The sequence below is a fragment of the Chanos chanos genome, chromosome 5, assembly GCF_902362185.1.
Source record: "Chanos chanos chromosome 5, fChaCha1.1, whole genome shotgun sequence".
NCBI classification, from domain to species: Eukaryota; Metazoa; Chordata; class Actinopteri; order Gonorynchiformes; family Chanidae; genus Chanos; species Chanos chanos.
The window spans coordinates 46,279,790-46,291,871 of NC_044499.1; the positions used below are offsets into that span (position 1 = coordinate 46,279,790).

A 12,082-nucleotide genomic window follows, 5' to 3' on the forward strand; every position below is an offset into this window, starting at 1 on the left:
CTTGAAAATTAACCCTAGATAAAATGGTACAAGCCGTTGCTAAGCACACACCACCGGAAGCATCATAGAAAACCATAAGTGTGTTTGTGGAGGTTACTTACATGCAGCAAACAATTTAACTGTAAGAATTAAATTTATTCATTTAGTTTAAGTTGTCGTGACACTGAATTGGCAATAATGCTAGTATTTGTCATTTTGGTTCTAGAAATCTTAAGCGTAGGTTGAGCTAGTTAGTTAACAGCTGTGAGTGGTAGCTATGATGTTTGGTCAGTTGTTAGCTTTGTTGGAAGGCTTATTAGAATTGCGGGTTTCCGAAGTTCATCACTTTTTATTATGTATTTTATACTGCCTCATCTGAGTTCAACTTGAGTTTCGTGGTTTAAAGGGAATATACGCTAAATTAGTTCCTAAGGCTTAATCTACATCCTGCTAGCTAGCGGTATGTTTAACATAGTTTAACGTAAGAAACCTCACCCTGAAAGTGTTATTATTTTGCTGTACTATTCGTTCCCCACGCAGCTGTAATTTTTACTAATAAACTTGTTCCACGTAATAAGATATTTTCGATGTGTTTTAATGTAGACGAAACGAGATGCCTCTTTTTGGCAACACATTCAGTCCCAAGAAGACACCTCCTCGCAAGTCTGCGTCTCTCTCCAATCTACATACTGTAAGTCTGAAAGCTGTTGCTTCAACGTCAGACTTAAAATTTTGTCAGAATATACATTAACATGTGAACTGTTTTCATCCAGCTGGATCGATCCACCAGGGAGGTTGAGTTGGGTTTGGAGTATGGGGCCCCTGTAATGAATATTGGAGGACAGAGTTTGAAATTTGAAGAAGGACAATGGATTGCAGGTAAATAATCACTTAAGTGGGGGGAAAAAACCAAACAAATTATGTACATTTTATATCCCAGCGAGTGTAAGATGGGGATCAATTCAGTTACCCAGTTGCACTGAAACAATAGACTGTGTTTTTTGATGCAGTGATGTGCTTGCAAAAATCTATGTGTTGCGAATAGAATCAGGTGGCAGTGTGTCGGGGAAGGAATTGCAACGACTGAAGAAGAGGAATCTACAGTTAGAGGAAGAGAACAACTTACTAAAACTTAAAATTGATCTTCTTCTGGATATGGTGAGTGTAATGCACATCACAGAGTTCAGCTCATCTCAGAATGAACAGCATACATCATGAATTAATATTAATCATTTTCAGGTGAATTACACAGAGAATTTTTTTTTCCCCTCATGGATACATCTGTGCAGTTATGAAGGATTGTCATGGTGAAATGTGCAAATAGTTGTTATCGTGAAATAGAAATTAATTGCGTTTAATTTGTAAAGATGTTCAGCTGTAATCTACGAAGGCAATCTTATGTGGAGGTGACAATGTGGGTGTTCCAAGTACAAGGTTTAGTGACTAATCTGACTAAGTTAACCCAGAGTATGTAGTAAACCTCATAATAGAAGAGCCCTATGGCTATGTTTTGCTAGGAGAATGAAACCATAGGGCTCTTCTATTAGGAGGTTTACTACTTACTCTGAGTTAATTTAGCCAGGTTTGTCACTAAACCACGCACTTGGAATACCTGCAATGTCATGTTGTGCTCAGGTTTACTTTTTCTGTCTCAGCTATCAGAGACCACAGCTGAGTCTCATCTAATACAGAAGGAGCTTGATGATTTGAAGAATCACACAAGAAGAAAGAAGTGACAGAAGGAATGAATAGAACAGAAATCTCCTTGTCGAAGGGAAACCCTGCTTAGAGATATGCTGAATTGTTCGATTGTTGTCTAAAAATTAAGGACAGATCTATACTTATTTCTGGTTTTTTTTCTTTTCTTTTTCTTCTATTTTAAGGTTTTCTTTTAAGTCTGAGAACGGTCTGTCTCATATTTATGCAGCGAACCTGAATGTTTTGTAATGACTTGTAATTTTAGGACTTTTTTTGTCTGTTGTATCAAATCAGCTCTGTAAGTGATGTCACATTCCAGTGTTGTACTAATAAATGGTCACTCATTTTTAAAAATCTGTTTGGTTTTTTTTTATGCACATTCTAATGCCACTCTGCCTCCTGTAAATTTGTTTTACTTGCCTATAGATTTAGTCGTGGCCAGAACTTGCATTTAGAGTCAAAATCTAGGTTTTCAAAAGTTCATCTTTTTGGGGGGGGGGGGGGTGTAAAAATGATAACAAATAAACAAAACATTCGGTCAGACCACTTTAAGAAATCACACTTAAATGGTCTTTACCTTCCTGTTTTCACAACAAGTTACATATTGTAGAGGCCTCAGGAAGTCCTTTTACTTGTCAATAATCCTTGAGATACACAATGCCGTATACTTTTGCACAGGGATAAATACATTCTGAATAATCACACGTAAGCAGCAGAGTGAGGAGATTACATGAGTTGTGTAGGCTTGAAAACGCATTTTCAGAATCATGAGGCTCTTAGCACGTAGTGCAAGACACGTACTACAGTCTGATTGCGTAAGAGGGTGCCTCCTGAAAAGTGGTCCTGTGTATTTGTCACACGCTCCTGTTCTTAATTACTCGGTTGACGGGAATCACAAGCGAGATCCTGAATCTCCATTTCCTCAAAGCACAATCTGGTGTAAACATGTTTGCTGCAACACAGAAAACAGTTGTACGTGATTTCTTTCAGATTTGTGAAATATATTAAGATTTACGTCTAATTGGGGTCAGTCTATTCATTCACAGAATAAACGCTTTGTTACAAACAAGGATTTTTTTTTCTTTCAGAGAACACATGCTCAAGCCAAAAAAAAAAACAAAACAAAACAACAACAATAAAACCTTTTCCTTTGCTGAATTCAAATTGCATAAAATTGAAAATTTTCAATTTCAAAGCAAGATGGTACCGAAGCAGCATTACTGTTCCATCACATGGTTTCCTGAGAGTTGAATAAACAACAACAACAAAAAAAAAAAACAGCAGGCTGTTCATAGTTTCTTATATCAAAAACAGGGTCTTTTGTAATAATTACAAATTTGACATGACTTCCAATAAGCTGGTGATTAGGAGTGATTAGGTGGGAGGTCCATTGGTCGGGAGGTGGCAGGACAAAGGGTTTATTTGGCAGCTTTTTTCCCCCCCAAACGTAGGAAACTCAAGACAGAGAAACACCCAGAATAACAGTAAGGATGTCTTTGATGCTGAATTTTGCATCATAAAATGGAGAGCAAATAAAAAGGTGAGAAGGAAATGGTTTAACACAGGCTTGAAGACAGCGGAATGGAGTCTCTTTCGTGGGAAAACCTTTGGATAACTGTAAGGAGAGCACAGCAATGCACTTGATGCATTGGTGATGTATTTTTTTGGGGGGTATTTTAATTTCAAAATGAACCAAATTAAAGTTATTTTTTCTCTCTGGACACTTGGAGGATATTCAGCTTGATGAGCTGACAAATCACAGAGGACATTCTTATAACTTTTTTGTTGTTGTTTTTTGTTGTTGTTGGTGGTGGTGGTTTTGGATAGGTGTCATCTCACAGTACAGGTAAGAAACTGAATAGTCCTCTTTAGATTTTAAATGCTGTCATACAACTTCACATAACTTACTTACTTGTTTGAAGTGAGCAAACATATTACAAAACAATGTCAACATCCAGTACTGTAAACAATATGAATATGTTAGAGCCCTGAAAAGGGCAGGACAGACTGTGCACTGAGATGCCTCAGACACATGAAAATTAATAATTAAGAGCTAATTATTAAAGTGACTGATGAAGTATGTTATTTATGAATAATCATATGCCTATTCGTTAAATACAGATATAGTTATGATACTGTGAGTTTCATTTATCTTTGTGAAAAATTATGTAAATGTTTTGCCTTTAAAACGTAAATGTGGTTTCAAGTAAGTTTTTGCTCATGTTTGGAAAGCAAAATGGGTGAGTGCAAGTGAGAGAAAAAACAGGTGTTTAAGATAAATTAGTACCTCTGAAAAAAGATTAAAAAGATTTATGATAAACTACAGTTACAGTGTTTTACTTACATAGACGCTTGGAGAGATTAAATCCAAACAGGGCAATGAATGAACCAAGATTAGTTTAGGTACAACAAGGAAATCAGTATTTCATCAAAGTGCAAAAATAAACACTCATGCCATGCAGTAAACTAGACAGATTGATTGGATAAAATTTTCCTAAACAAAAACTCCTTTGTCCTAAGACAGCAATAAGCCACTGTCTCAGACCCACCTAAACAGACAATACTAACAGAAACACTAAAAAAAAAAACCCATCTCCTTAAAAACAAACAATTTCATTCCAAACCTATCCATTTTTGTGACATTTATTACTTCAAAGTCTGCATTTATAACTGATGTGACAGACCAAATCAGTTGAGTTCAGCAAGTCTAAACCTCTGAGTGTCTGATAGTCTCAGGAAAGTTACATTCTCTCTCTCTCTCTCTCTCTCTCTCTCTCTGGCAGCTCTAGAAGTTTTACGTCAGTGTGAGAGAATATGGGGTCCAGCACGGCTGAGACGGAGTCTATAAAACCCCCAGATGGAGGATGGGGGTGGGTGGTGCTGTCGGGTTGCTTCGTCATCACTGGCTTCTCCTATGCCTTCCCCAAAGCCATCAGTGTTTACTTCAAAGAACTGATGCACGACTTTGATTGTGGTTACAGTGACACTGCCTGGATTTCCTCCATCATGTTAGCTATGCTTTATGGCTCAGGTAAGAGCAAACTACAGGTATAGAACAATGCGTGAGATGTAGCATTGTTTAGATCAGACTCAAGACAAACATGAGATTTATGTAGAAGATTCAATTCAATTCAATTTGTGCAGCATTTTTTCGCTACAGCTATTGATAAAAAACAGCTTTACAGGATGTAAAGCCCGATACTGCCTGTGAGCAAACTTAAGCTTAAGCAAAGACCATCACCACAATTACTGAGGTGACGTATGTATGGAGATAATGAATAAAAAAATAATCCACACAAATAATCTGGTCAATCTTAAAACAATCAGCTGTACAAGTAAACATGTAGAGTCATTTTAAGCTCACCATAGTCCAAAATGATGCACAGTGTCACATATTTTGAACAAATTTGCAACTGCGTGAGTGGTAACAGAATTTGACCTACTCATATTTTTTGCACAGGCCCGGTTTCCAGTATAATGGTGAACAGGTTTGGATGTCGTCCAGTCATGCTGGTCGGAGGGTTACTAGCTTCTGCAGGAATGATTGGCGCTTCCTTCACCACCAATATCATCCAGCTTTATGTCACGGCTGGGGTTATTACAGGTCATTTTGACATAACATTTGATGTCACTTCCTCAGTTGTCATACGATAGGATAATTGTGGTTATATTATTAGTATCTCAAAACATTTACCATTCATCCCTGTTCTTTGGTTCCTGAAAAAAACTAACTAATCACTGTAGAATTTACTGCTCTTGTTTATTCAAATTTCATTAAATTTGATGATTTTTTTTGTATAATTCTTCCTCAGGTCTGGGCCTAGCCCTGAATTTCCAGCCCTCACTAATAATGCTGGGCAGCTATTTTGACAAACGCAGACCTCTGGCAAACGGACTCGCTGCAGCTGGGAGCCCAGTTTTCCTATCCGCCCTGTCTCCCTTAGGACAAGTTTTATTGGATCGCTTTGGATGGAGAGGCGGTTTTCTGATCATGGGAGGCTTGCTGCTGAACTGCTGCACCTGTGGTGCTGTTATGAGGCCTCTGGAGGGTCGGGCACGAAAGACCACAGGCAACGGTGAGGCAAATGCCCAAGAACTGAAACAAATGCTTCCGTTAAAGGTAGGAGAGGAGAATAACAACTCGGTGAAAACACATAAGGAGAAACATAAAAAGAAGCTTCTGGACTTCAGCGTGCTACGTGACAAGGCGCTTGCGATCTACATCATTGCCAAATTTATCGTGGTCCTCGGCCTGTTTGTCCCTACCATCCTCTTGGTGAACTACGCGAAGGATCAGGGTGTGCCTGACCGTAGTGCTGCTTTTCTGCTTTCCATTATCGGCTTCATTGACATCTTCGCTCGGCCCACGTGTGGCGTCATCGCTGGTTTTAAGTGGGTGCGGCCCAGGATGCCATATTTCTTCAGTCTGGCTCTGGTCTTTAATGGGCTCACAGATGTGTGCTCGGCCAGGAGCACAGACTACTGGGGACTAGTCATCTTCTGTGTGTTCTTTGGGATTTCGTATGGAATGGTGGGTGCTCTGCAGTTTGAGGTGCTTATGGGTATTGTAGGCACAAAAGGTTTTTCTAGTGCCCTTGGCTTGGTGTTGCTCATTGAAGCAGTAGCAGTGCTTATTGGACCTCCCTCTGCAGGTAAGTTGAACTGGGGCTTGTAAATATGAATGTACATATAACTTTACGCAACTTTAGACTTCATAAAGGTTTCTAACAGACGCTCTGATAACTCGGAGCAAGTGGAAAAAACATTAAAAAAAAATGTTTCCCTTATAGATGTGTGTTTTTAAAGGAATGCTTACGCTATTACTGACCATACGCTGTCACCCACAGGTCGTTTGGTAGATGCTTACAAGAACTATGAACTGATTTTCTATATGGCTGGTGGAGAGCTGATCGCTGCTGGACTATTCCTTGCAGTTGCATTCTGCTGCTGCATCAGACGACACAAAACCAAAGACTCACCAGATGCTGAGGACCCAAACATTCAGAATGAGAACAACCATGCCAGTCATGACGAAGATCAAATGCATCAAATGTCACTGAAGGATGGGTAGACACAGACAAAAAGACAGGAACAGAATTTGAGCACTTCTGTTTTCATCTTGCTGGCGTAATAATATCTAGTCATCTGAGGGGTATTCCAAATACGTGGTTTAGTGACTAACCCAGCTAGGTTAACCCAGAGTATGTAGTAAACTTCCTAATAGTGGAGCCCTATGGCTTTGTTTTGCTAGGAGAATGAAGCCGTAGGGCTCTTCTATTAGGAGGTTTACTACTTAGCCGGGTTGGCCACTGAACCACATACTTGGAACACCCCCGTTTGGCCACTTCTTCTCCTAAGTGCGTTAATGTGGAGGGGATAAGGGAAGCGGCCTAGTAACCAGAGGGTTACGTGCCATGCACAGGGTACACCAGGCTCACTGCTGGAACTGCAATGTTATTCCAGAGATGTGTAATCTCTAACATAGAAAGAAATAATTGTGACTTGCTGGCCAAATGAATAAATGCAGATGAACTTGAGCCATCTGTTTCTCAGGTTAAAATATGCTTTTGTGACTTCTGGGCTGCTTGTCACAGTATTGTGTTGATTGTATACCTGTGTTGTATATCCTCTGTCATTCATAAATATCTCTGTAATCAAACTCAGGTCCACAATGTACATTCATGAAAATAACATTACATTGAAATGTATTAAAACATCTGCAAATATATTAACACCATCCAAAGACTCCCTGTATCACTACCCCCCCCCCAAAAAAAACCCCACAAACAAACAGATAAACATTTGATCACGTACTCATCTATAATCATAGCTATAAACTATAAACTTCAATGTATTTTTATTCATTTAAGAGCTTTCAAACAAAAGGGTCATTCATGCTGCTTTGCAAAGTGTACGAAAGAGACAGAAAATATATGCAATATATCATATATATTAATTACATTTAAAACTGTATTTTAAACGAGATGTTAAGAACGATACTGAGAAAATCTGTTGTGGTAAGGTAGCTTAACTCTGCAACTTTGTAACGAAAAAAATGGAAGTTTTCGGTCCCCTTATTTCTTCGGATATCTGTTACGGACATAAAAAGGCGTCATCTGTAGACGTCCTTTTATCTTTTTTTCATTTTAAGAAGCTGTACTCACAATGGTTTCTAGTCTGGAAAACGAATAAATTATTAAAGTTGGTTTTCGTCTACCCTTACCACTCAGAACAATATTTCTCACCGCGTAGCATCAGGGCGGGATTTTGGCTCTAGTTTTATTACGTTACCATTTGACAAATCATCATAACCTGATTGGTTATCTGTCTCCATGGCAGTAAAATACGTAACGTTAATTGGTCAATAGTAGAATCAATCAAAATGTAACGTTGCGATTGGACACATTTTAGATCTCCAAGTTTTGAGTCTGTTACACACAGGAAGCATTTTAATATTGCTCATAGGGTGCTGACCGAAGCGAGCGGTGGCCTTATCACTCGGCGGAAAAGAAACTGAAATGGTCCTGTGTTGGCGGCTGTATTAAAGAACACTTGGATTGTTTTGTTTCTGTTATAATACTTATCTTTAGATTAGTTACTTTACTTTTTTCTTCCTCGGATTTTCGTCAAAAGAACCAACTGTTTAAACATGCCAAGAGGCGGTGAGTATCATGTGGTTGTTCTCAGGTAGCAGTTAACTTGTTAGCTAGTTGTTGTCAGATTGGACAGAGAAACTGTCTCTGTTTTGAATCCGAAAGTAAAAATACCTGAGGCTGAGTCTCAGACTTTTGTCTCGAGCTTCGGTTAATGACGGATAAGTAGCGGCCAATCAGTTAGCCCGTTATTAGGCCAAAACGGGTAGCTTGCCCGCTAAAACCATGCGCACCGGCCTTCTGTAAATCAAGCGTTCGGCACAGCTGTTTAGCTAACATGTGCATGTGTAATTTCGGCAAGGTACTGAGAATACACCGAGATGATGATCCGGTTACAGAAAACAGATAATATTCACCACTGTCATCATATTTTAGAATTTCGGTGTGACGAGGTAGACAAATCCATACGTACTGAACGCTCATCTTTAGTTCGTAGGGCTGGTGTTTCTTGGAGAGCAAAATATCTGGTGAATTCCAATGACACGAGTCGTCTACACTTAAATCCAAACCGAAGAAAATCTGTCGTATTTCCTAATGTTTTTGCAAACAGGTGTTTACTTAGGTACAGTTCATACCCTTTGATATTTCTGGTTGTCACATATTGTAACGTGACTTTGGCACGAACTTTTAAGTTATTTTAGATTTCCCACTGATTATTTTACAGGGAAAAAGGGTCACAAGGGCCGAGGGAAACAATTCAGCAACCCCGAGGAGATCGATCGGCAAATGAAGGCCCAAAGAGAGATGGTGATTATTCAGTATATGCATTTTCCTTCAGTAATAGTCATCCCCCTTAGTCTGCAACGTTTGCTCTTGCGTGTCTTCCTCTGGAACATCCAAAATGCATGGCATATGTGCAACACAGCTTGCACAGAAAAAAAAAAAGGAAAAATTCCTAGATTGCTCTATCACTGTAGAGTTATTTGTCTTATGTGATTTAATAGGAGGCAAATGGTGGAGCCGAAGCTGAAGCTGAAGCTGAAAATTCGTCTGAAGAGTCCGAGGAGGAGAGCAGCAGTGACGACGAGAGGGTGGGTATTTTTTCTTCAGCGCTCTGTCCGTGTGATAACGACCGTTTCCCCATGGAATTGAGATGCACATAGCTATTTAGTTTGCGTTTAGAATCTGGTATCAAACAGCGGATGCCGTCGAACGATGAATGTAACTCCTCTTATTGGTCAGCAGAGGAGAAACGGAGTGGAGGGGTTGATTGAGATTGAGAATCCCAACCGTCTCTCCCAGAAGAGCAAGAAGGTAGCTGAGGTGGATGTCAGCGCCCCCAGAGAACTCTCCCGTAGAGAGAGGTAGGTGCCTCTTTATAGTTAAACCATGTTGCCTCAAAACAAAAAAAAAACAAAAAAAAGGGTGCTGTTCGTCGCAACATACAGAAACCTGCATGTTTCCCCAATGGGTTTTAGGGAAGAGATAGAGAAACAGAAGGCTAAGGAGCGCTACATGAAGCTCCATCTCGAGGGGAAGACGGAGCAGGCCAGGGCGGACCTGGCCAGGCTGGCCATCATTAAGAAACAGCGAGAAGACGCAGCAAAGAAGAGGGAAGAACAGAGGAAAGGTGAGTGGACAAAGGGATGCTGAGGCTTCCTAATTATGTGTGTGTGTGTGTGTGTGTGTTTGTTAGTTATATACACACATACGTGTGTGTGTGTGTGTGTGTGTGTTTGTTATATGCACACACATACGTGTGTGTGTTTGTTATATGCACACACATACATACATATATACGTGTGTGTGTGTTATATACACATATATACATACATACATACATATATATATGTATATACATGTGTGTGTATATATGTATAGATATGCTACACACAAAACACATGGCTTACGAGAGGTATGTAACATAATTCAGAGACTCTTTTGAGTGATAACTGAGGAAAGGTGAGTGGACAGATGAATGCAGAAACTCACTAATTATACACATGTAGAGATAACAGGTATAAAACACATGACGTGTTGGATGTATGTAAGTTAATTCAGAGACCCTTCTTTTGACTGATAAACGTGGTGAAAATGAGCTTTCATATTGTTGCAGTAGATCTCATTTTTTGTAAAATCTGTTTTGTTTTGTTTTTTTCTTTCAGAAAAAGAAGGAGAGCAGTCGAAGACCAAACGCTAGCTCTCTCTTCACCGCTGATGTCTGGGCTGAACGGGTTGGGTGGGAAGGGACCAATGATAGTCAGGGCAGACAGCTCAGGGGCACACACACACACACACACACACACCCCTACCCTACATCCCTCTTTCTGTTGAGGGAGGGAAGGGGGAGTTCATTGGACATTTTAGGAATATGTAAAGAAGTGAGATATCAAGGCAAAGACTCACATGTTGCCTGCTGGAGACTCTGTTGTGGAAGAGTCGCCAACACTTCTGTGTGCTTGCATTTCCCCACACTGACACCTCAACTACGTTTGGAGTTTGGAAGCTGCTGGAGTTATTTCTTGATTTCTCTGTTAGACATTTTAGCACATAAAGTGGTTAGTTTATTTTGAACTCCATTGTAGGGTTTGCCAACTGACTGGCATAATCTGGCCTTTTCTAATGATTGGTTGAGAAAATAGTTGTAAACGGGGAAACACTAACCAGCAAGATTAATGTATGCAGATGCTCAAGCTGCTCCTTTCCTGTTTTGTGGCCTGTATGTTTATCTGTGGTTTCAATGTAACAAGAGGCCATTGAGTTGATTCACCAGACCTGAGCACACATTATAAAGTAGCACTTGATCAGTTTGTTCTGGCAAAGCATACTTTTATTCAAAACCAATAAAGTGCATATTTTTTTCATATCAACAGCTTGAAACGTTTAATGTACAGTTTAGAATTATATCCCTAAACACTTGCTGTGAGTACTTTCTTCAAGATTACGTTTATAAATTAGATTTATCATCGTTTTTTATGTTTTGGCAATTAATATCAAACATTTACCTGAAAATACAAATGGCTTAAAAAAAATGTAGAAATGTAACACTTCAATTTCAGGGCTAGCCACCTCAGTTCAAGCGGTCAAAGGACGTGCGGTTGAAGATTTAAAGATATTTCGGTTGTCATGACGACCACGGAAGCTTTGATACCGGAACTGATGTGGCTGTTTTAATTGGCTGTAGTCAGATCTTCCAGTCAGCAGGTCAACCTGGGGTATGCCCACTATGCAGGACAGTATGTCTCTCTCTCTCTTTGTCTCTCTCTCTCTTTCTCACTCACTCACTTTCAGGGTCCTTTGCTCATTTCTCTACAAATGGGACCAGCGTTTTTGTTTACTCTGAGGTTTTGCAAGGGCCAGCCCCGATATTTATCACTATGATATTTACTGCATGATCATGCCTGAAGCTCTGCAGCCTTGAGCAGTGTTCCCTTGATCAAGGTCGAGACAACCCGCATTGCTTTTAAATACACAGATGTAATAAATCAGTGTTTTGAAGTTTATAAATAATTCTCCAGGACTTAAAAGTATTTACAATATGGGGAAACAATAGGAGTAATTTGATTTGTTTGACAGTTTGTTGTATAGAAATAAATAAATTGGTACCTGAAAAGGAGCTGCGTCGCTGTGTTGCGTGTGTGTTTGAAAACCGGTCTGTACACATGATCTGTACGCAGTGATAACGCCCTTTTTATTGGGGTAGCATATCTGAACAAAATAAAGTGGCTTTATTGGATGGGTACAAAATAAAACGTTTGCAGAGCCTAGTGACGGAGTTGACTCCTCAACCAAACACAGCATCTCAGCCAAAA

The 12,082-nt window shown here is 39.6% G+C and overlaps 3 protein-coding genes across 4 annotated transcripts; all 3 read left to right on the forward strand.

The window, feature by feature from the left end:
* Positions 1–592: 592 nt before the first annotated feature.
* cby1 (chibby 1, beta catenin antagonist) lies at positions 593–1,715 on the forward strand. Its single transcript, XM_030775869.1, has 4 exons — positions 593–670; positions 753–858; positions 1,025–1,137; positions 1,635–1,715. Exons 1-4 carry the CDS (start codon positions 593–595, stop codon positions 1,713–1,715), a joined length of 378 nt encoding a protein of 125 aa, XP_030631729.1.
* A 2,776-nt stretch (positions 1,716–4,491) lies between these two features.
* slc16a8 (solute carrier family 16 member 8) lies at positions 4,492–6,748 on the forward strand. The gene is made up of 4 exons (XM_030775104.1): positions 4,492–4,708; positions 5,138–5,281; positions 5,490–6,329; positions 6,525–6,748. The coding sequence occupies exons 1-4, from the start codon at positions 4,492–4,494 to the stop codon at positions 6,746–6,748; spliced, it is 1,425 nt and encodes a 474-aa protein (XP_030630964.1).
* Positions 6,749–8,156: 1,408 nt separating this feature from the next.
* Positions 8,157–11,825, forward strand: pdap1a (pdgfa associated protein 1a). 2 transcript variants are annotated; one of them, XM_030774237.1, is made up of 6 exons: positions 8,157–8,339; positions 8,995–9,077; positions 9,275–9,361; positions 9,513–9,634; positions 9,749–9,900; positions 10,436–11,825. In XM_030774237.1, the coding sequence occupies exons 1-6, from the start codon at positions 8,327–8,329 to the stop codon at positions 10,468–10,470; spliced, it is 492 nt and encodes a 163-aa protein (XP_030630097.1). In that variant the 5' UTR covers positions 8,157–8,326; the 3' UTR covers positions 10,471–11,825. The 2 variants fall into 2 exon arrangements, with proteins under 2 accessions (XP_030630097.1, XP_030630096.1); XM_030774236.1 differs by having other exon boundaries at positions 9,516–9,634.
* Positions 11,826–12,082: the final 257 nt, after the last annotated feature.